The sequence below is a fragment of the Acipenser ruthenus genome, chromosome 7 (genome assembly GCF_902713425.1).
Source record: "Acipenser ruthenus chromosome 7, fAciRut3.2 maternal haplotype, whole genome shotgun sequence".
Taxonomy (NCBI): Eukaryota; Metazoa; Chordata; class Actinopteri; order Acipenseriformes; family Acipenseridae; genus Acipenser; species Acipenser ruthenus.
In genome coordinates, this window is record NC_081195.1 from 49,016,725 (window position 1) to 49,041,939 (window position 25,215).

The 25,215-nt window shown below is 35.9% G+C and overlaps 1 protein-coding gene across 1 annotated transcript in view; it reads left to right on the forward strand.

Annotated features, from left to right (window-relative positions):
- Nucleotides 1-24,005, forward strand: part of LOC117416193 (mucin-2) — a 37,053-nt gene extending 13,048 nt beyond the window's left edge. The window contains exons 9-28 of the mRNA XM_059027196.1: nucleotides 684-1,127; nucleotides 2,468-2,887; nucleotides 4,228-4,647; nucleotides 5,988-6,407; nucleotides 7,747-8,190; nucleotides 9,532-9,951; nucleotides 12,777-13,010; nucleotides 13,123-13,358; nucleotides 14,071-14,257; nucleotides 14,346-14,568; nucleotides 15,800-15,978; nucleotides 16,880-16,949; nucleotides 17,886-17,995; nucleotides 18,755-18,786; nucleotides 19,247-19,406; nucleotides 20,128-20,165; nucleotides 22,007-22,114; nucleotides 22,299-22,338; nucleotides 22,903-23,011; nucleotides 23,690-24,005. Coding sequence (XP_058883179.1) covers nucleotides 684-1,127; nucleotides 2,468-2,887; nucleotides 4,228-4,647; nucleotides 5,988-6,407; nucleotides 7,747-8,190; nucleotides 9,532-9,951; nucleotides 12,777-13,010; nucleotides 13,123-13,358; nucleotides 14,071-14,257; nucleotides 14,346-14,568; nucleotides 15,800-15,978; nucleotides 16,880-16,949; nucleotides 17,886-17,995; nucleotides 18,755-18,786; nucleotides 19,247-19,406; nucleotides 20,128-20,165; nucleotides 22,007-22,114; nucleotides 22,299-22,338; nucleotides 22,903-23,011; nucleotides 23,690-23,864 — 4,469 coding nt within the window. The 3' untranslated portion in view covers nucleotides 23,865-24,005. The remainder of the gene's footprint in view (nucleotides 1-683; nucleotides 1,128-2,467; nucleotides 2,888-4,227; nucleotides 4,648-5,987; nucleotides 6,408-7,746; nucleotides 8,191-9,531; nucleotides 9,952-12,776; nucleotides 13,011-13,122; nucleotides 13,359-14,070; nucleotides 14,258-14,345; nucleotides 14,569-15,799; nucleotides 15,979-16,879; nucleotides 16,950-17,885; nucleotides 17,996-18,754; nucleotides 18,787-19,246; nucleotides 19,407-20,127; nucleotides 20,166-22,006; nucleotides 22,115-22,298; nucleotides 22,339-22,902; nucleotides 23,012-23,689) is intronic.
- Nucleotides 24,006-25,215: the final 1,210 nt, after the last annotated feature.

Genomic DNA, 25,215 nt, shown 5'->3' on the forward strand with positions numbered 1-25,215 from the left:
AGGTTCTGGAGAAATATGGGTTTTCTTCATGTCCTTTCGTCCACCAGTCTGTATGCCACACTTACATTTTTGCATTAATCTAGAGAATTGACTTATAGAATTGTGATTAAACATTGAATTGGTAATTGTTATTGTATACTATTCTGTAATACACTTTACATACGCCAGGGTCATCAACCTTTTCATCATTCCGATGCCTCTAATTTATGAATTCACAGCCGTGGCAGGGGATGTGCAGTATGTTTCTGGCATACTTATTTCCATTTTGTAAAACCTTTTTAACCTGTTGATCTGGTGGTCTCAAAGTAGCCCGCTGTCCAATTTTCAAAACCAGTTTATTTCTGAGAGACCCAAGAATGAATGCTATGGGAGTGTTTATGTCAGCATTGATTTGCACAACCGTAACAGACAGTGGCTGATCTTGAACTTGCAACGACACACTTTCCAACCAACGTACAAAACAGCCAGGCGTGCAATTAAAGGGGATTCCGACTTTCTTCATAACTTAAGCTAATAATGTTACTTCAAGGTTTCATGACAATTAAAAAAGGTCGTTCTCCAGATACAGGTCATAATAATTTTAAAATTAGATTTTGTTTCTTAAGTTTTTCAAAACTGGGCTTTGTAGTTTACCTAGTACAGTACAGTAAAAACTCCCATCCATGTGTTTGTTTTCTTTACAGAGCCTCCATGTTCAGGGAGATGGTCAGAATGGATGAACACGATGAAACCAACTTCTGTAAATGATGGGGATTTTGAGTCAGTAAACAACTCCACATGTACTAATGGAATTGAAAACATTCAGTGCCAATCTACTACAACTGGTTCTGCTGTGCAAAAAGTGACATGTGACAAAGACAAAGGGTTAATTTGTTATAATAGAGAGCAAAATAATAATCAGTGTAATGATTATAAGATAAGAATTTGTTGTGCTGCCATTACTCCTTCAACAACTACGACAACTGGACCTGAAACCACAACACCACATGAAACCACAACACCACATGAAACCACAACACCACCACCACCAACAACAACAGCAACAACAACAACAACATCAATAACAACGGAAACCACAATACGAACACCACCACCACCACCACCACCAACAACAACAATAACACCAGGTAAAATATCTAATTCACGTTTGAGCTGAATTTTACTTAAGCGATCTTCCCCTTGTATGATGGCCGTACTGTCTGGTGGCTGACAGCAATGGGAGTTATACATACCGAGACATAGACAAGGTTTCTAATGAAAGTAAGGTTCTAAAAACATTTGTAAAAATGATTGTTCATTTCCATGATTTAACAATAGGTAATTTAAATGGTGCATAAGGTTAAAAAAAAAATACATGAACTATTTTCATAGCTAAGTATTTTCTTTCCCCAAGTAACAACAGGAAAAGTTGTCAAAGACGAGACACATTTGTACTTCAAGAAATTCATAAACAAACAAAGGGAAAAAAAGGCAATACAATGGGCTTAAGTAGAAAAACAAAATTGTTATTCCTGTCTGGGATGAATTCTCCTTCGAGGGGGATATAGTGGGGCGGTCATTCGTATGTCACATGTCACCCTTTTTTTGAGAACTGCATATCCAATTGTCATGAGACTTGGTATTATCATTATCTAGGTTAAGTTTACAATATCGGATCCTGAAAATATACAGGGGTGTCTGTCTGTGCATCTGCATGTCGCTTTTACGTACATTTGGAGAACCACTTGTGCAATTATCAAAAAACTCAGTATTAACACTACTTAGCATAAGTTCTTGATAATGTCAGGTTCTGGAGAAATATGGGTTTTCTTCATGTCCTTTCGTCCACCAGTCTGTATGCCACACTTACATTTTTGCATTAATCTAGAGAATTGACTTATAGAATTGTGATTAAACATTGAATTGGTAATTGTTATTGTATACTATTCTGTAATACACTTTACATATGCCAGGGTCATCAACCTTTTCATCATTCCGATGCCTCTAATTTATGAATTCACAGCCGTGGCAGGGGATGTGCAGTATGTTTCTGGCATACTTATTTCCATTTTGTAAAACCTTTTTAACCTGTTGATCTGGTGGTCTCAAAGTAGCCCGCTGTCCAATTTTCAAAACCAGTTTATTTCTGAGAGACCCAAGAATGAATGCTATGGGAGTGTTCATGTCAGCATTGATTTGCACAACCGTAACAGACAGTGGCTGATCTTGAACTTGCAACGACACACTTTCCAACCAACGTACAAAACAGCCAGGCGTGCAATTAAAGGGGATTCCGACTTTCTTCATAACTTAAGCTAATAATGTTACTTCAAGGTTTCATGACAATTAAAAAAGGTCGTTCTCCAGATACAGTTCATAATAATTTTAAAATTAGATTTTGTTTCTTAAGTTTTTCAAAACTGGGCTTTGTAGTTTACCTAGTACAGTACAGTAAAAACTCCCATCCATGTGTTTGTTTTCTTTACAGAGCCTCCATGTTCAGGGAGATGGTCAGAATGGATGAACACGATGAAACCAACTTCTGTAAATGATGGGGATTTTGAGTCAGTAAACAACTCCACATGTACTAATGGAATTGAAAACATTCAGTGCCAATCTACTACAACTGGTTCTGCTGTGCAAAAAGTGACATGTGACAAAGACAAAGGGTTAATTTGTTATAATAGAGAGCAAAATAATAATCAGTGTAATGATTATAAGATAAGAATTTGTTGTGCTGCCATTACTCCTTCAACAACTACGACAACTGGACCTGAAACCACAACACCACATGAAACCACAACACCACCACCACCAACAACAACAGCAACGACAACAACAACAACATCAATAACAACGGAAACCACAATACGAACACCACCACCAACAACAACAACAATAACACCAGGTAAAATATCTAATTCACGTTTCAGCTGAATTTTACTTAAGCGATCTTCCCCTTGTATGATGGCCGTACTGTCTGGTGGCTGACAGCAATGGGAGTTATACATACCGAGACATAGACAAGGTTTCTAATGAAAGTAAGGTTCTAAAAACATTTGTAAAAATGATTGTTCATTTCCATGATTTTACAATAGGTAATTTAAATTGTGCATAAGGTTAAAAAAAAAAATACATGAACTATTTTCATAGCTAAGTATTTTCTTTCCCCAAGTAACAACAGGGAAAGTTGTCAAAGACGAGACACATTTGTACTTCAAGAAATTCATAAACAAACAAAGGGAAAAAAGGCAATACAATGGGCTTAAGTAGAAAAACAAAATTGTTATTCCTGTCTGGGATGAATTCTCCTTCGAGGGGGATATAGTGGGGCGGTCATTCGTATGTCACATGTCACCCTTTTTTTGAGAACTGCATATCCAATTGTCATGAGACTTGGTATTATCATTATCTAGGTTAAGTTTACAATATCGGATCCTGAAAATATACAGGGGTGTCTGTCTGTGCATCTGCATGTCGCTTTTACGTACATTTGGAGAACCACTTGTGCAATTATCAAAAAACTCAGTATTAACACTACTTAGCATAAGTTCTTGATAATGTCAGGTTCTGGAGAAATATGGGTTTTCTTCATGTCCTTTCGTCCACCAGTCTGTATGCCACACTTACATTTTTGCATTAATCTAGAGAATTGACTTATAGAATTGTGATTAAACATTGAATTGGTAATTGTTATTGTATACTATTCTGTAATACACTTTACATACGCCAGGGTCATCAACCTTTTCATCATTCCGATGCCTCTAATTTATGAATTCACAGCCGTGGCAGGGGATGTGCAGTATGTTTCTGGCATACTTATTTCCATTTTGTAAAACCTTTTTAACCTGTTGATCTGGTGGTCTCAAAGTAGCCCGCTGTCCAATTTTCAAAACCAGTTTATTTCTGAGAGACCCAAGAATGAATGCTATGGGAGTGTTCATGTCAGCATTGATTTGCACAACCGTAACAGACAGTGGCTGATCTTGAACTTGCAACGACACACTTTCCAACCAACGTACAAAACAGCCAGGCGTGCAATTAAAGGGGATTCCGACTTTCTTCATAACTTAAGCTAATAATGTTACTTCAAGGTTTCATGACAATTAAAAAAGGTCGTTCTCCAGATACAGTTCATAATAATTTTAAAATTAGATTTTGTTTCTTAAGTTTTTCAAAACTGGGCTTTGTAGTTTACCTAGTACAGTACAGTAAAAACTCCCATCCATGTGTTTGTTTTCTTTACAGAGCCTCCATGTTCAGGGAGATGGTCAGAATGGATGAACACGATGAAACCAACTTCTGTAAATGATGGGGATTTTGAGTCAGTAAACAACTCCACATGTACTAATGGAATTGAAAACATTCAGTGCCAATCTACTACAACTGGTTCTGCTGTGCAAAAAGTGACATGTGACAAAGACAAAGGGTTAATTTGTTATAATAGAGAGCAAAATAATAATCAGTGTAATGATTATAAGATAAGAATTTGTTGTGCTGCCATTACTCCTTCAACAACTACGACAACTGGACCTGAAACCACAACACCACATGAAACCACAACACCACCACCACCAACAACAACAGCAACGACAACAACAACAACATCAATAACAACGGAAACCACAATACGAACACCACCACCAACAACAACAACAATAACACCAGGTAAAATATCTAATTCACGTTTCAGCTGAATTTTACTTAAGCGATCTTCCCCTTGTATGATGGCCGTACTGTCTGGTGGCTGACAGCAATGGGAGTTATACATACCGAGACATAGACAAGGTTTCTAATGAAAGTAAGGTTCTAAAAACATTTGTAAAAATGATTGTTCATTTCCATGATTTTACAATAGGTAATTTAAATTGTGCATAAGGTTAAAAAAAAAAATACATGAACTATTTTCATAGCTAAGTATTTTCTTTCCCCAAGTAACAACAGGGAAAGTTGTCAAAGACGAGACACATTTGTACTTCAAGAAATTCATAAACAAACAAAGGGAAAAAAGGCAATACAATGGGCTTAAGTAGAAAAACAAAATTGTTATTCCTGTCTGGGATGAATTCTCCTTCGAGGGGGATATAGTGGGGCGGTCATTCGTATGTCACATGTCACCCTTTTTTTGAGAACTGCATATCCAATTGTCATGAGACTTGGTATTATCATTATCTAGGTTAAGTTTACAATATCGGATCCTGAAAATATACAGGGGTGTCTGTCTGTGCATCTGCATGTCGCTTTTACGTACATTTGGAGAACCACTTGTGCAATTATCAAAAAACTCAGTATTAACACTACTTAGCATAAGTTCTTGATAATGTCAGGTTCTGGAGAAATATGGGTTTTCTTCATGTCCTTTCGTCCACCAGTCTGTATGCCACACTTACATTTTTGCATTAATCTAGAGAATTGACTTATAGAATTGTGATTAAACATTGAATTGGTAATTGTTATTGTATACTATTCTGTAATACACTTTACATACGCCAGGGTCATCAACCTTTTCATCATTCCGATGCCTCTAATTTATGAATTCACAGCCGTGGCAGGGGATGTGCAGTATGTTTCTGGCATACTTATTTCCATTTTGTAAAACCTTTTTAACCTGTTGATCTGGTGGTCTCAAAGTAGCCCGCTGTCCAATTTTCAAAACCAGTTTATTTCTGAGAGACCCAAGAATGAATGCTATGGGAGTGTTTATGTCAGCATTGATTTGCACAACCGTAACAGACAGTGGCTGATCTTGAACTTGCAACGACACACTTTCCAACCAACGTACAAAACAGCCAGGCGTGCAATTAAAGGGGATTCCGACTTTCTTCATAACTTAAGCTAATAATGTTACTTCAAGGTTTCATGACAATTAAAAAAGGTCGTTCTCCAGATACAGTTCATAATAATTTTAAAATTAGATTTTGTTTCTTAAGTTTTTCAAAACTGGGCTTTGTAGTTTACCTAGTACAGTACAGTAAAAACTCCCATCCATGTGTTTGTTTTCTTTACAGAGCCTCCATGTTCAGGGAGATGGTCAGAATGGATGAACACGATGAAACCAACTTCTGTAAATGATGGGGATTTTGAGTCAGTAAACAACTCCACATGTACTAATGGAATTGAAAACATTCAGTGCCAATCTACTACAACTGGTTCTGCTGTGCAAAAAGTGACATGTGACAAAGACAAAGGGTTAATTTGTTATAATAGAGAGCAAAATAATAATCAGTGTAATGATTATAAGATAAGAATTTGTTGTGCTGCCATTACTCCTTCAACAACTACGACAACTGGACCTGAAACCACAACACCACATGAAACCACAACACCACCACCACCAACAACAACAGCAACGACAACAACAACAACATCAATAACAACGGAAACCACAATACGAACACCACCACCAACAACAACAACAATAACACCAGGTAAAATATCTAATTCACGTTTCAGCTGAATTTTACTTAAGCGATCTTCCCCTTGTATGATGGCCGTACTGTCTGGTGGCTGACAGCAATGGGAGTTATACATACCGAGACATAGACAAGGTTTCTAATGAAAGTAAGGTTCTAAAAACATTTGTAAAAATGATTGTTCATTTCCATAATTTTACAATAGGTAATTTAAATTGTGCATAAGGTTAAAAAAAAAATACATGAACTATTTTCATAGCTAAGTATTTTCTTTCCCCAAGTAACAACAGGAAAAGTTGTCAAAGACGAGACACATTTGTACTTCAAGAAATTCATAAACAAACAAAGGGAAAAAAAGGCAATACAATGGGCTTAAGTAGAAAACAAAATTGTTATTCCTGTCTGGGATGAATTCTCCTTCGAGGGGGATATAGTGGGGTGGTCATTCGTATGTCACATGTCACCCTTTTTTTGAGAACTGCATATCCAATTGTCATGAGACTTGGTATTATCATTATCTAGGTTAAGTTTACAATATCGGATCCTGAAAATATACAGGGGTGTCTGTCTGTGCATCTGCATGTCACTTTTACGTACATTTGGAGAACCACTTGTGCAATTATCAAAAAGCTCAGTATTAACACTACTTAGCATAAGTTCTTGATAATGTCAGGTTCTGGAGAAATATGGGTTTTCTTCATGTCCTTTCGTCCACCAGTCTGTATGCCACACTTACATTTTTGCATTAATCTAGAGAATTGACTTATAGAATTGTGATTAAACATTGAATTGGTAATTGTTATTGTATACTATTCTGTAATACACTTTACATACGCCAGGGTCATCAACCTTTTCATCATTCCGATGCCTCTAATTTATGAATTCACAGCCGTGGCAGGGGATGTGCAGTATGTTTCTGGCATACTTATTTCCATTTTGTAAAACCTTTTTAACCTGTTGATCTGGTGGTCTCAAAGTAGCCCGCTGTCCAATTTTCAAAACCAGTTTATTTCTGAGAGACCCAAGAATGAATGCTATGGGAGTGTTTATGTCAGCATTGATTTGCACAACCGTAACAGACAGTGGCTGATCTTGAACTTGCAACGACACACTTTCCAACCAACGTACAAAACAGCCAGGCGTGCAATTAAAGGGGATTCCGACTTTCTTCATAACTTAAGCTAATAATGTTACTTCAAGGTTTCATGACAATTAAAAAAGGTCGTTCTCCAGATACAGGTCATAATAATTTTAAAATTAGATTTTGTTTCTTAAGTTTTTCAAAACTGGGCTTTGTAGTTTACCTAGTACAGTACAGTAAAAACTCCCATCCATGTGTTTGTTTTCTTTACAGAGCCTCCATGTTCAGGGAGATGGTCAGAATGGATGAACACGATGAAACCAACTTCTGTAAATGATGGGGATTTTGAGTCAGTAAACAACTCCACATGTACTAATGGAATTGAAAACATTCAGTGCCAATCTACTACAACTGGTTCTGCTGTGCAAAAAGTGACATGTGACAAAGACAAAGGGTTAATTTGTTATAATAGAGAGCAAAATAATAATCAGTGTAATGATTATAAGATAAGAATTTGTTGTGCTGCCATTACTCCTTCAACAACTACGACAACTGGACCTGAAACCACAACACCACATGAAACCACAACACCACATGAAACCACAACACCACCACCACCAACAACAACAGCAACAACAACAACAACATCAATAACAACGGAAACCACAATACGAACACCACCACCACCACCACCACCAACAACAACAATAACACCAGGTAAAATATCTAATTCACGTTTGAGCTGAATTTTACTTAAGCGATCTTCCCCTTGTATGATGGCCGTACTGTCTGGTGGCTGACAGCAATGGGAGTTATACATACCGAGACATAGACAAGGTTTCTAATGAAAGTAAGGTTCTAAAAACATTTGTAAAAATGATTGTTCATTTCCATGATTTTACAATAGGTAATTTAAATTGTGCATAAGGTTAAAAAAAAAATACATGAACTATTTTCATAGCTAAGTATTTTCTTTCCCCAAGTAACAACAGGAAAAGTTGTCAAAGACGAGACACATTTGTACTTCAAGAAATTCATAAACAAACAAAGGGAAAAAAAGGCAATACAATGGGCTTAAGTAGAAAAACAAAATTGTTATTCCTGTCTGGGATGAATTCTCCTTCGAGGGGGATATAGTGGGGCGGTCATTCGTATGTCACATGTCACCCTTTTTTTAAGAACTGCATATCCAATTGTCATGAGACTTGGTATTATCATTATCTAGGTTAAGTTTACAATATCGGATCCTGAAAATATACAGGGGTGTCTGTCTGTGCATCTGCATGTCGCTTTTACGTACATTTGGAGAACCACTTGTGCAATTATCGAAAAAACTCAGTATTAACACTACTTAGCATAAGTTCTTGATAATGTCAGGTTCTGGAGAAATATGGGTTTTCTTCATGTCCTTTCGTCCACCAGTCTGTATGCCACACTTACATTTTTGCATTAATCTAGAGAATTGACTTATAGAATTGTGATTAAACATTGAATTGGTAATTGTTATTGTATACTATTCTGTAATACACTTTACATACGCCAGGGTCATCAACCTTTTCATCATTCCGATGCCTCTAATTTATGAATTCACAGCCGTGGCAGGGGATGTGCAGTATGTTTCTGGCATACTTATTTCCATTTTGTAAAACCTTTTTAACCTGTTGATCTGGTGGTCTCAAAGTAGCCCGCTGTCCAATTTTCAAAACCAGTTTATTTCTGAGAGACCCAAGAATGAATGCTATGGGAGTGTTTATGTCAGCATTGATTTGCACAACCGTAACAGACAGTGGCTGATCTTGAACTTGCAACGACACACTTTCCAACCAACGTACAAAACAGCCAGGCGTGCAATTAAAGGGGATTCCGACTTTCTTCATAACTTAAGCTAATAATGTTACTTCAAGGTTTCATGACAATTAAAAAAGGTCGTTCTCCAGATACAGTTCATAATAATTTTAAAATTAGATTTTGTTTCTTAAGTTTTTCAAAACTGGGCTTTGTAGTTTACCTAGTACAGTACAGTAAAAACTCCCATCCATGTGTTTGTTTTCTTTACAGAGCCTCCATGTTCAGGGAGATGGTCAGAATGGATGAACACGATGAAACCAACTTCTGTAAATGATGGGGATTTTGAGTCAGTAAACAACTCCACATGTACTAATGGAATTGAAAACATTCAGTGCCAATCTACTACAACTGGTTCTGCTGTGCAAAAAGTGACATGTGACAAAGACAAAGGGTTAATTTGTTATAATAGAGAGCAAAATAATAATCAGTGTAATGATTATAAGATAAGAATTTGTTGTGCTGCCATTACTCCTTCAACAACTACGACAACTGGACCTGAAATCACAACACCATATGAAACCACAACACCGCCACCACCAACAACAACAGCAACGACAACAACAACAACATCAATAACAACGGAAACCACAATACGAACACCACCACCAACAACAACAACAATAACACCAGGTAAAATATCTAATTCACGTTTCAGCTGAATTTTACTTAAGCGATCTTCCCCTTGTATGATGGCCGTACTGTCTGGTGGCTGACAGCAATGGGAGTTATACATACCGAGACATAGAGAAGGTTTCTAATGAAAGTAAGGTTGTGAGGGAGGAGACCCTCACATTTGTCTCAGTATGTATCTGGACATTTTCTGCAAATTGGTTTTTAACTGTTTGTGTATTGTGTTGCTGAACCTTGGGTCTAGTAAGGAAAATAATAAAAACAAAATTCACTTACCTGGTGTATCAGGACTGGAGGCCTGTGGTTGGGAGTGTCCGGAAAAACAAAAGAAAGGTTAATCAAGAGTACTGTTTAGACAATTGGTTTGGAAGGGTGCACACTTCCAGAACAATGTATTGCAGTACTATTGGTAAGATAAAATGAACAACAGTTATTTTAATGTGCATGTTTTTTTGATATGCAATGGTTTAGGTAACCTGAGTTGGGTGTGGTGGTATGGTCCTCCATCTTTACAGGAAGTGGGGAACCAGCCATGTTGGTGAGGGAAGCTTTTATTGACTTCCATGGGTACTGACTTCCTGTAGCAGGGCAGTACCTGCAGAAGATATTGAAAGGGGGGATAGCTGATTTTAATTAAGTTTCCCTCTGCTTGTTTTAAAGCATAGTATTAATGCATGTGTTAGATTAATGTTTAGTATATATACATATTCATTGATTTGTTTCTTTTTGAATACTTTATTTATTATTGATAACTGTTTGCTGTTTTGTTCTTATATAACCACCTGCATAATGGTTTATTCTGGGGGGAGGGGTAGGCCTGGAAAGGTATAAAGGCTGTCATTTGGTTCAGTCAGGATTTTCCTTTTGTGTAGATCAGAGAGCAGTTTTGTAGCTCTATGGTTGGACTCAGTTATTGAAGTCAGTACCTGTGATTAGGTGATTATAAATAGTTATTTTTGGTTTCCACTTTTTCTTTCTTCAAATTGTTTGATATTTGGTTCAATTAGCTTTTTGTTAATCATTGTTCTTAAATAAAAATAATTGGTTTTACACCACTCTTCTCTGTGCTCTGCATGCTTCCCTGCGAATCAACATCAGCCTCTGGCTGCACTCTCCAACAAAGGTTCTAAAAACATTTGTAAAAATGATTGTTCATTTCCATGATTTTACAATAGGTAATTTAAATTGTGCATAAGGTTAAAAAAAAAATACATGAACTATTTTCATAGCTAAGTATTTTCTTTCCCCAAGTAACAACAGGAAAAGTTGTCAAAGACGAGACACATTTGTACTTCAAGAAATTCATAAACAAACAAAGGGAAAAAAAGGCAATACAATGGGCTTAAGTAGAGAAACAAAATTGTTATTCCTGTCTGGGATGAATTCTCCTTCGAGGGGGATATAGTGGGGCGGTCATTCGTATGTCACATGTCACCCTTTTTTTGAGAACTGCATATCCAATTGTCATGAGACTTGGTATTATCATTATCTAGGTTAAGTTTACAATATCGGATCCTGAAAATATACAGGGGTGTCTGTCTGTGCATCTGCATGTCACTTTTACGTACATTTGGAGAACCACTTGTACAATTATCAAAAAACTCAGTATTAACACTACTTAGCATAAGTTCTTGATACAGCCGTGGCAGGGGATGTGCAGTATGTTTCTGGCATACTTATTTCCATTTTGTAAAACCTTTTTAACCTGTTGATCTGGTGGTCTCAAAGTAGCCCGCTGTCCAATTTTCAAAACCAGTTTATTTCTGAGAGACCCAAGAATGAATGCTATGGGAGTGTTTATGTCAGCATTGATTTGCACAACCGTAACAGACAGTGGCTGATCTTGAACTTGCAACGACACACTTTCCAACCAACGTACAAAACAGCCAGGCGTGCAATTAAAGGGGATTCCGACTTTCTTCATAACTTAAGCTAATAATGTTACTTCAAGGTTTCATGACAATTAAAAAAGGTCGTTCTCCAGATACAGTTCATAATAATTTTAAAATTAGATTTTGTTTCTTAAGTTTTTCAAAACTGGGCTTTGTAGTTTACCTAGTACAGTACAGTAAAAACTCCCATCCATGTGTTTGTTTTCTTTACAGAGCCTCCATGTTCAGGGAGATGGTCAGAATGGATGAACACGATGAAACCAACTTCTGTAAATGATGGGGATTTTGAGTCAGTAAACAACTCCACATGTACTAATGGAATTGAAAACATTCAGTGCCAATCTACTACAACTGGTTCTGCTGTGCAAAAAGTGACATGTGACAAAGACAAAGGGTTAATTTGTTATAATAGAGAGCAAAATAATAATCAGTGTAATGATTATAAGATAAGAATTTGTTGTGCTGCCATTACTCCTTCAACAACTACGACAACTGGACCTGAAACCACAACACCACATGAAACCACAACACCACCACCACCAACAACAACAGCAACAACAACAACAACAACATCAATAACAACGGAAACCACAATACCAACACCACCACCAACAACAACAACAACAATAACATCAGGTAAAATATCTAATTCACGTTTCAGCTGAATTTTACTTAAGCGATCTTCCCCTTGTATGATGGCCGTACTGTATACTGTATATATACATATAGATATATACATGCACATCACACGTCACCCTTTTTTAGAGAATTACTTTTCCAATCAGTCATATGCATTGTATTACCTGAGATTTCAGGAAATGTTAGCAGTATTAAATTATGACATCTGTCTATAACATTGCATTGCTTGCTTTTAAATTTAAAGCTTATAGTTAATAAAACTGAAAAAAATATCTTTCCCTTTCTGTTTTACAGCGTCAACAACAACATCAACAATACCTCCTCCTACACCCTGTTATTGCATCGCCCCCAGTGGAATTACATATAAGTGCGGTGACAACTGGTCTGTGCCTTGTTTCAACTATACATGCACAAATAATCACATTATTGAAAGTCATGAATGCCTGATACAGTCCAAACCTACGTGTCAGAATGATGTAGTGCCTAGACTGGTCGAGGATGGTTGTTGTAAAAAATGGGACTGTGACTGTGAGTATGAACTTTACCCTAGATTTTATAGCCTTCAGTTTTGATTAGTGTAATTTCTGAATAATTAACACATTTAAAGGACGCTTACTTTTCTTTATTATTTTTCTTTAAGGTCAATGTGAAGTATATGGAGATCCTCATTATAAAACCTTTAGTGGGACAGCGTATACCTTCTTGGAGAACTGCACCTATACCCTTGTTGAAGAAAAGGCTCCAATACATAATTTTTCAGTTGCAGTTGACAATTATAATTGTATTCCGGGTTACAAAGCATCTTGTGCCAGAGGCCTTATATTAAAATATAAAAGCAATATTGTGACACTCAGCATAGTGAATTATAAAATTGTGGTAAGTGAATCAATTTTATATACTAATGTGGTGGTTTTGTCATGTGGACTGATGCAACCTGAGCTGGATTTGAACCCGTAATATACAGCACAGAGACTATTGATGCAAAATCAGCTTCTAATGCCAATTTAATGTTTTGTTTTGATGTCCTTTCCTCAAATCATATCATATAATTGAAAACTTGCATTTGATCAGTAGTCCCTGATTATTTAAAAAAAAAAAAATTAATGAATTAACTATGTGTCAGCAACCTCCCTGATATTATTAACTTTAGTAACATTATCACTGGCCTACCATCTGTCGTGCCAGTATATATAGCTAAATGAGTTATTGGTCGGCAGACATTGGGATTAAAAGGACTGAGTTGAATCTCCATTCTGTAACTCCATCTTTGAGACTTTTTCTTAAGATGCCCCGCCTCAAACATGAAATGTACAGTAATTTGCCCTGAATGGGTTGCTAATTTTATATAGCCCTCCCCGCTCAATTTAAATCGCCAGCTGACCATACTGTATTTACTACACCTTTCTTGTGTCTTTGATTCACTTGTAATTACTGTATTTTTATCTTTTTTGGTCTACTGCAGAATTGTATAATTGTTATGTATCTTTATAATTGTCTGTATAATAATTATATATTTTTTCTTTTCTGTTCCTGAAAATGAAAAAAAAAAGGTTTAAGCATTCACGTTATTCTTTTTTTCTTTTTTTAGTCTAAGTTCAACAATATGCAGGTGAATTTTCCCTATGAAAATGATGGAATTCAGCTGGAGTCAACAGGGACTTTAGTAAAAGTCTTTATTCCTGCAATTCAAACTAGGGTATCCCTAGCGAGTTACAATGAAATCAATATCAGAGTGCCAAGGAGTATTTTTGAGAACAATACACAAGGACAGTGTGGTATGTAAAAATTATATTAACAGTAAACACTTAATTAAATTATTGTATCCCATGAAACATACATCACGTGTATCCCTCCTGTATTAAGGTGTGTGCGGTGGAGCATCCTGTATCCGTAAAGATGGGAGGAATGAAATTGATTCCTGCTGTGACAAGACTGCCTCTGACTGGATATACGACGATGCCAGTAAACCATACTGCAAGTCAGCCCCCAAAAACGTGCCTTGCAGTGAACCCCCTCCCACTCCACCCCCATGCTCTTCAAAACCAACGAAAAATAATACCATTTTATGTTGGCTACTCAGCAGTAGGTACGTAAGTTCAGTTTCATCTACCCCTGCTTCCATCTAACTCGCTTCTGTTTGGACAGCTGGCATGGGATGTTTCTTTTGAAGTGTTGCAGTTTGTGTGCATCCGTTTACCTTTACTCCAGAAGTAGAAGTTCAAGCCAATACAACATACAAGCAAAAAAAAAGATTTGTACAAGGTCAGCAACAGTCTAGAACAGTTTAATGAATAGCAAACATATTTCAATAATAAAACAAATGCACACACACACACACATACACAGGGGGTCCTCCTAATCTAACACAGTGAGTTATTTCATTGTCTGAACATTCTACTAATTTTAAGAGTGTATGCAGGATTTCCCATTATACCTTGTACACATCGGGTTCCAGTGTAAATAGGGTGTCACAGCAACTACTGGGCAGCAGTGTGGAGTAGTGGTTAGGGTTGTGGGTTCAATCCCAGGTGGGGGACACTGCTGCTGTACCCTTGAGCAAGGTACTTTACCTAGATTGCTCCAGTAAAAACCCAACTGTATAAATGGGTAATCGTATGTAAAAAATAATGTGATATCTTGTAACAATTGTAAGTCACCCTGGATAAGGCCGTCTGCTAAGAAATAAATAATAATAATTATAGAATATTATATAGTGTGCTGTTTGAAAGAAGCTGATATAGCCACCCCACAAGAGGTAAGGGCTGGAAGCAGCTTGTATCTTACAGCAACCTATACAATATTTTTTATAATGTATAGTTAAATAGAATAATTAAAAAAGTACAGCTACAGGTTTAATGCTGAACAGTGGTCTGGTGTTATAGAAACTTCTGCCCATATCAATGGAAAATGTGAGACTTGCAGTTTTGGCAAACAGATTATTTGGCTTTACTACCTGCAGTGCACTGGGAGAATTAGGTTGGCATTCCTCACCTCCTCACCGTCTTTCTTGCGGACACACTGTATACAATTGGCCTGGATTGGGTTGAGCTTCACCAGGGAAATGTAATAAATGTGTAGTCTCCCTGATGGTTGTTAAGTATTGTTTAATTATTTGTATGTCTGCAAAGGTTTTCAATGCAGTCTTTGTATTTTCTTGTTCCTTGGTTAAGAATATTTTCTTTAACAACGTTAACCCGATGATAATTGCAGCAGCAACTGTTTGCTGTACACATATTGTTTCTGCATTGCAGTCACTATGTTCTATGCCCCTTGTCAAATTGAAAATGAACTGTTTCTTAATATCTTCCTTATTTCAGTATTTTTGCCGAATGTCGAAAACAAGTAAGTCTTTCAGACTATGAAGCGGCCTGCCAATATGATCACTGCATGTTAAACAATACAAAACTGGACTGTTCAAGTATAGCACGAGCTGCAGAGCGTTGTATGGAAAATAATATCTGTGTGGAATGGACTAAACATACAAATGGGATATGTGGTAAGTTTTGTTTTAAAATTAAAATTAGTTTTTAGTATATTAACCATGTCTAAGTAATTCTCGCTCTTTCTTTTAGTCTTTCTAATTAATTACTTTTGAATTCTGTTTTGGAGAAAGTTATAAGATTGCTTTATGCATTAGAAGCCCTCCAATAAAAAAAAATAAAAAGAAATGCCTTTCTGTTTACCCTGTGTTCTCTAAGACCAAGAGTTTGAGTTTCAAACAATTTTCTTCAACATTTTAGAAAGGTATAACATTTAGTGTAATATCTCTTTGGACAGTCACCATTGCAGAAACCTTTTTTGTGTAAAATGCAGAAGATCATTTCAGTCATTTTGAACTGGTGTAAGTGGGTAACAATTGTGGGGGCAGTACTTTTGTGGGTCATATCGCTTATTAAAAACGTTTGCCTAATGTTGGGGACAATTACCAAGCAGTGTAATAAACAAGGGTCTCATTGGGGCTAAAAGGTCATAAAACACCCCAGCCCATAAAACACCCCACCCCAGCCCCATCATTGCCAGAAACTGATAACATTTCCCAGTACCACTGCTCTTGTGAGATTTTGCTCTTTAAATTATTGGCATATATTTGAAGGGGCAACGATAAGCAGTCTTAAGTTGCAAAATAAATAAATAAATAAATAGTCAACAAACATCCCACCTCCAGCACCACAAACCATACCAATAATTCTGAACAATACTGTGTATTTTAAAAGTTAAGCCACTACCTAAATTCCTATTATTTACAACAACCGATGAATGTGCAAAGTCATAGACCATAGAGAAAGACCTTCACAGCCAAACCAGAATAGTCAATAAAATAAAACAATTTATTTAGTTGTATGTAAGTTTAACATTAAAGTAAGTAATGTTTAAAGAGCATGGGTTTCATATTTCAGATCAAAACTGCTCCGAGGGATTGGTTTATGGTGCATGTCGCAAAGGGATGGATGATTACTGCCAGGCAGGGTAAGTACAATTGTGTTGTAGTATTTCATGCTTAAAGAATCAACAGAACAGATAACAATTAACATATTTTTATACTGTCAGCAGTATTTTTACTACAGTATGTGCCAGTTAATCAAAACAGTTGCAACACTAACAAGAAGCAACTCTTCAATTCACACAGAGAGTGGTGAGGGTATGGAATGGGTTACCTAGTCATGTTGTTGAGGAAGAACCACTTGGATCGTTTAAGATCCATTCTGACAAAGCTTTGAAATCAATCCGCTACTAGGAACCAGACAAGCTTACAGTAGATAGACCAGTTAGTTCATAAATGTTATTTTGTACCTTGAGGTCTGAATTTTTTTTATTGACACGTGTTTTTCCTCAACTCTGGGAGTGAAGTGCAAGTTCACTTATACATGGAACAAAATTCACTTAACTAATTCACATAATTACCAAGGGTGTCTTAAACGTGGAGGATGGCATATTAGCAGTGTTTTGGTATGCAATGTGGAAGTATAAATGCATTGCTTCTCAAACCCAGGATTACATTATTGTTCTAATGATTTGTCCACCTTTTGGACATTGTGTACATTATATGTACAGAATGTAAACAGCCTTTCACCATGTGTTTTTACACTGCACACTCTTTTTTAGACTTCTTCCCAAAGGTGCACTTTTATTTAAAACTAAGCATCCACTGCATCCAATAGCTTTCTATTATAAAATATTAATTGGATGAGCCTGAACATTTTAACCAAGGTGCTACAGTAAGTGCTGTCTACATTGTGGACAATTACCAGTAGAACCCTGGGCCTTGATAAATGTCAGCCTTCTCAAATGTATTAAACAAGATGCTGCATCTCACTGAATAAAACTGATTCAGTAATTAAATGAAAACATTTGGTTAATTTGTGTTCTTAAAGTTTCCTAATTTATTTAAAAATGTTTCTTCAGAGAGCGTAAATCTGGACACGACTTGGGAGAAATGACATCTGGATGCTTCTGCCCTGATGGTCTAATTCGTGCTGATAAAAACAGTGCTAAATGTATTCGAAACTGCACCTGTAAGTAATCATATACTGTGCATGTGTTCAGAGTCAATAACCGCATCCTCCAAATAAAAAAAAAAAAACATTAAGGGAGATGTTAACCTGTATGGTATTGTGAATGGTTATTATGTGTGAGAGAGATTCAAGACGTAGATTTGAACATCTCTGGATACAGCTAGTTCTCGGTGGTACAATCATACAATTAAGGAGTAAGGGGAAAATAATGGAAACCAACACATTGGTTACATGACAAAATATAAAACTTAAACAAATTTAAAATCATACAGAATGATGAAGACTTGTTTGGCTCATAATATTAGCAATAAGTAACAATTTATATAAATAAACAAATATATAAAAAGATTTGTGCTGTAAAATTAACCAGAAGCACATGGGTGGGATTTGATTATGTTGATACAAGTAGCAACTTTTAAACAGAAAAGCAAAGCTGTCTAATATTGACACTTGCGAGTGCAATGTTATAATGGGCACAAATGTGAAAATGGGGATTCCTCTTATCAGTCCTTTAAGTATCACACAGGATATACAAAGGGTTACCCTGCAGCTGCAAGTAACTGATATTAACACTGCTCTAGGTTCTAGCTATATTGTGGAATATGTTTTATTTCACAATAATCTTGTTGTCTCTGTTGAAAATGTGTAGGTCAATGGCCATTAGACAAACACAAATATGAAAAAAAAAACATTTTCTGTGAGATAAAACTGACGTTGGGTGATGCAATAAAAAATAATACCTTTTCTTCCTTTTTGTAGACTGCAAAGGACCAAATGGAGAGCACAGAGAGGTCAGCATTTACAATTCTAGATGTTCTTAATAGATCTTCTGTAATCTACAGCCAAGTCAGACTAGAGTGAACAAGCACCCTTTGCTGACCTGTAATGCTCGTCTTCCTTGTTGTCTAAATACTTACTTAAATGTCTATTTAAATGTACTGATGTAGTTTCATGATTGGCAATGTCATATTAACAATGTTAAAGTATAAAAATCGATAAAAACAATTCCTGTCCTCAATAGGTTTGTGTTCGACATGTTTTAGTTTAGTTCAGTTCATTCACTTTGTGCCCACAGGGTCAGCACAGGTAAATCTTAATAGTGCAAGCACTAATACAAAAAGTAATAAAACTGACTGGGAGGGTTGACTTCAGTATTTGTTTTTGACTTTATTGTGGTATGTAGGGATTTTAAAAGGAAAAAAATATTGAAGGGTAAATAGAAATAATAATTACAACATTGCTGCTTTTTAGATTGGAGAGACATGGAAATACAATTGCAAAAATTGCACATGTAGCAAAAGCACACTGATGGAAGAATGTGTTGGTGAGGAGCGTGTAACACCATCCTGTGAGGATTATCAAACTCTGGTAGTCAACAATGCAACTGATTCCTGTGAAATTCCACATTGTGGTAAGCATTTCAAACTATGTATGAGGTTCAAAAAAGTTGACATTACATACAGTAATTGCTATTCAGCTAGTTTTGAGTAATGAAACCTGGGAAAGGTTTGTACTTTTAATTCTTTGAACACATTAGGCTTCATTTGGTATTTCTAGCAGAAAAAGGCAGATGGAAAGTTGTCTCTAGTGTGCAGCCTCGAGTTGTAGTTACTGACTTTGTCTCCTTGGTCTGTGGTTCAAATTACAGTGGTCCATTTTAAAGCAGTCAGAAGAAGATAGTAAAAGAATTTTATATAGCTCATACAACGCTCTCAAAAGTTGAAACAAGACATACATACACAGTCACGCAAAAAATAAATATATAGTCTTTTTATTTTATTTTTATAAGAAAATGGCTCAGTTAATCACAATGTATTGGTATGTCACTATAGTACTATTATGAAGTGTATTACGTATTCCTTATACTTTAGTAAAGTATGAAACTGTGTGTTCCTAAGTGATGTAAAGTTGCTATGATGCAGACATATTTTTATTTAATGTGTTATGGACTTACTTCCCTTTAATGTTTAAGTTCAGTGTTTTAATATGTAGAATCTAGGTCAAAAATAAGGATTTAATGCAGATACATATTTAAAAAAGAAACATAACCAAATGTAATATTAATAACAGTATTGATTCCCATTGTGTGGCTTTATTTGTTTAAACAGTAAACATATTGTTTTGTTTTCTAGTCAATATAACCTGTGAGCATGGAGGGCAAACATATCAGGTAAACAACAATGTACTTTTATTTATTTTTTCTAATTTGTTTTACATTTGGTCTACTGCCAAAAGCTAAATGTCCTTAAAAAGAAAGATATGTGGCTGATAATTGGAACTGGAGTAATACATATACTCTTTTTCTAAAGGTCTTTCAAGAAGGTATTTTTTCCCATTCGATTACACTATGTAACACAATTTTTGTTCCTGGGTAGTAAGTGTTATCTCCTAATTGCTTATGCCTCAAAAGTATAGAAAATGGCTATTATTCCCCACAAACTTTGCTTTTGTGACCAGGACAGTGATATTTTGAAATTTACCTATTTCCAAAGAGAAAACGGGCGAATTTGTGTCTTTTCGTTCACATAAAGTCAGAAAAAAACAACATATGAATCCAAATTAACATGTATTTATACTAAAATAATACAAAAATGACTACAAAAGATTTAGAAGTGAGTAGTTTTTCGAGATTTACGATTATACTGTAAATCACTTTCACGAATCAGCCCCCAAATGTAGTCTCCCATCATGTTCTCGTTATACTATCCTTGGTAGCGGCGTACAAAGTCCAGTATATCCTGGTAGAAGCACTCGCCTTGCTCCTCTGAGTACGCTCCCATGTTCTCCTTGAATTTATCAAGATGAGCATCAAGGATATGGACTTTGAAGGACATCCTACAGCCCATTGTGCCGTAGAAGAAGTGTTGAAGGTACTTGAAGGCTGCTGACTCCTTATCTAGAGCTCTGACAAATTGTTTCATAAGGCCCAATTTGATGTGCAGTGGTGGCATCAGCACCTTCCGGGGGTCCACCAGTGGCTCCCACTTGACGTTGTTCCTCCCCACAGAGAACTCGGTCCGCTGTGGCCAGTCCCGCCTGTGGTAGTGCGCCTTGGTGTCCCTGCTGTCCCAAAGGCAAAGATAGCAGGGAAACTTGGTAAAACCGCCTTGGAGACCCATCAGGAATGCCACAATTTTGAAGTCTCCTATGACCTTGATGCCATCTCAGAAAAATGCAGATATGTATCCAATTAGGCAACTGGAACTAAACTGAACTGGTGGGCTTAAGGCCCCTGTATTTATACTACTATTTATATTACTGGAAAGTTCTAGAAAGTTCTAGAAGTTACTCCAAGTTTACTCAGCACTGAATCTACCAGGAAAGTTCTGGAAATAGGTAAATTTCAAAATATCACTATCCTGGTCACAAAAGCAAAGTTTGTGGGGAATAATAGCCATTTTCTATACTTTTGAGGCATAAGCAATTAGGAAATAACACTTACTACCCAGGAACCAAAAAAAAAAAAAAAAAAATTGTTACACAGTGTTATTTATTAAATATATTATTTTATCACATTTATTAAGGAAAAAGGCGCTTGGTTTGTCATAGAAAATTGCAATTTACAAAACCATACAGTATGTAAGTCCCACTTAAAATATTCATTATATCCTGTTTAACAAATTGTGACACTTGTATGGGACATTCCTTAGCAGATTTTCTTGAGGGTATCAGAACTCATGGCCAACTATATATGAGAAAGAAAATGCTGAACACAACTAGATGGATTAAATACAGTTTTAACTTTATTGCATACTGTGCAACTTTTCTAGGCTATTTTATATATATATATATACTGTATATATACTGTATATATATTGTATATATATATATATATATATATATATATAGAGAGAGAGAGAGAGAGAGAGAGAGAGAGAGAGAGAGAGAGAGAGAGAGAGAGAGAGAGAGAGAGAGAGAGTTAAAGCTTTGTGAATTGGGCAACTAAAATGATGCACTGATAAAATAACCTTTTCAGTACTAAGTTGTTTGTGTTTGGATTCCTTCATATAGATTGGAGATCAATGGCGTGATGCAAAACAGCCATGCCATTCTTACAGCTGTGTCAAGAGTGGCATTAACGAGAAGATTCAAGTGTGCCCTGCACAAAACTGCCTTGACGTATGTATTCTCTAGTTGTGTAAAATTGAAATTTGAAAGCATAAAATATTAAATATAGATTCAAAAGAGGGACATTATTGTTACAGTGCTGACACTATTTACTAATCTAAATTATCTATTTGTATAGTTTCTAAACATTGCTTTAACAATTCCTTATTAATTATGTTTTGTGTTCAATCTTTAGAGCCATAAAGTTTGGGACGACAACAAGTGCTGCTACACATGTAAGTTTAAAGAGCAGTATCTAAAGACCAGAGGAGACTGTATGTGAACTGTCCGTGATTCCCAAAGTGAACATCATCAGTGTATAAAACAACCAGGTCTTATCTGCTGACACACGTTAACAATATTATTCAAGATCAGTACTTGAAGCATGCGCACAATTCGAGGTTCCTGTTCTTGTGCTAACACGTTGTACCTTTGTTCCCAGTCACGTCAGTGTTATGCTATTGTTCTGTAAGCATGCTAGTGTACAGTTCAAGCACATGCTCATATCCTCCACAGAATCCTCAGGAAGCCATATTCAACAGGTCTGCTTGGCAGGGCTCTGTGATCAATTGCTCAGTGTATTACTGTAGGTATCCTTCCTGTGATTGACTGCAGTTGGACTGCTAGTTTTGAAACCTTAAGTTACTGTCTCAGTGAACAAAAAAAAAAAAAAAAATTAAACATGTATCTTTTTGATATAATGTAATATAAAGCAATTTGTTACCACTTTAAAAATATATTTAGAAAAGTCAATTCAGAGGTTTGTACCCCACAATTTATATTCAATGTTCTTGTTTTAGGTAAAGAATCATGTGTACCAAAGACCTCTAATAAAACTATACAGATCGAAGATTGTTCAGCAGTTGTGACAGTGACCGAATGTGAAGGCCAATGCCAATCTGGATCAAGGTATGTAAATGACCATGTTGCAAAAAATCAGGCTCCTTTGTCAAAATGTATTCAAAGCTCCTACATAATTAATTTCCAAAATCAGCTTTCACCATATCTATTTGTGTTTTAATAAATTACATTAGGTTTGCTTACAGTTAGCATTTTTAGTTGTGAGAAGGTATGCTCATTTAAACCTTTTGCTTATATTTGAATAATTTTTCTGAGCTGTTTCATACATCTTTTTCTGTGCTCTGTATATCAGTGTTTTGCACTGTGAAGATCATCATTTGTAATTATAGTCTTGTGTCTCATCTCATAACCATAAACAATGTAATTTACAGTAATACTAAATAGAAACTTTTTACATGGCCAGGTGTGTGTGTGCACTATTAACACACAGTTTTGATTCTATATTTATTCATTTCGTTGTGGCCTCTATCCACTATTCATATGGTAATTTAAATTTGATAGGACTGCAATTTAAAATCTGCATTACGATGTATTTTATATCAGGACCTTCACAATGCTGCTTTTTAGTGCAGTGATTCATAGCATACAACTGACAGGCCTCACCAATGTACTGTATACCTTCAGTGTTTCCTTAAATAGCTGACCAAAAACTGCTTGTGTATTAATCAAACATATTTAATGTATACGGTCAAACACTGATACTCACTTGGGTTTTTATTTTTGTAGCTTCTTTTTAAACACGGATTCCAGTTCCGGATCTATGATGACAATTTGCAAGTGTTGCCAGCCAAAGACTGAAGAAAAAAGAATTGCAACTTTGGCCTGCTCTGGATCTAATACCAGGCGTTTTGAGTACACTTATGTAACAGGCTGTAACTGTGAGGACTGTCCTGGGAAATAATTTCCAATTCAAAACATTTCTCTTATTGTATTTCCAGTAACAAGCTGATGAAGTTAAATTACAATGAAACTCTTTCTGGTGATGGTATTATTAGGGCACCTCTGTTTACTTTAAACTATTGAAATCAATAAAACTTCTTGCATATAATTACTGTGTATATTATTTATTCAACACATACATGTGAAGGGAGAGCATATGCAGTCTATAAGTATGGCTTTTTTTTAGCAGATAGAAAGGATTATGTTTTTATAATGTGTAATTGCATTTAATATACACAATAGAATACAGAAACAAACAAGATGCTATTTAAAATTTAATTTTTTTATTTTGTGAGATGTTCTTAATGTTAATGACTCCTTTTGACAATTACAAACAGTTGTTTCTGATAACACAGAAGCTAAGCTTACTGGTTTACATTTTCTAAGTAAACCAGGGAACATAAGGAATAGTTGAAGGATTTAAATTTAATAAAATTAAAAACAGCCAAAACTGGTACCATCATTCCTGTACACTAGCTATCCATATCCAGACATAATTCTATACCAGAAAAAGAAACAAGAAAAACATTTAAACTTATTTAGAGTCAATTGCAGAGTACCAAATTTAGTCCACTTGATTTGCCCAACAAGGATTATGTGAGTTTGCTCCACTTGCTTGGACTATCATGGCATGTCGTATGCAGACAGGCTAAAAGAATTGAATCTATTCAGTCTTGAACAAAGAAGACTACGCGATGATCTGATTCAAGCATTCAAAATTCTAAAAGGTATTGACAATGTTGACCCAGGGGACTTTTTCGACCTGAAAAAAGGGCTCACAAATGGAGATTACACAGAGAATTGTGAGGGTCTGGAACCAACTCCCCAGTAATGTTGTTGAAGCTAACAACCTGGGATCCTTCAAGAAGCTGCTTGATTAGATTCTGGGATCAATAAGCTAACAACCAAACGAGGAAGATGGGCCGAATGGCCTCCTCTCGTTTGTAAACTTTCTTATGTTCTTATCTTCTAACATTAGTACCATTCCTAATCCCAATTCCACTGTACCAAAAGTCGATTAGATCATTGTGATCATCAGTTAAACCAGATCAAGTGCAGTGTACTAAACCAGACCCACGCGGCCACAAAAAGGATTCACATTAAATAGAATAAGTTAGTACCGTGAAGTTCCTGACTACGCTAGTATGCTTCCTCTGATTTCTCCCATTTATCTCAATATGTATTTGCAAATCTGTGTAATATGGATTATGCACATGAAAACATTATTCTTTAAGTTTCTTGTGTCTATTTTACATCTCCCTGGAATAAGTTATATTTTTAATAAACCTAAGTGCTTTAAACTTCTAATACAG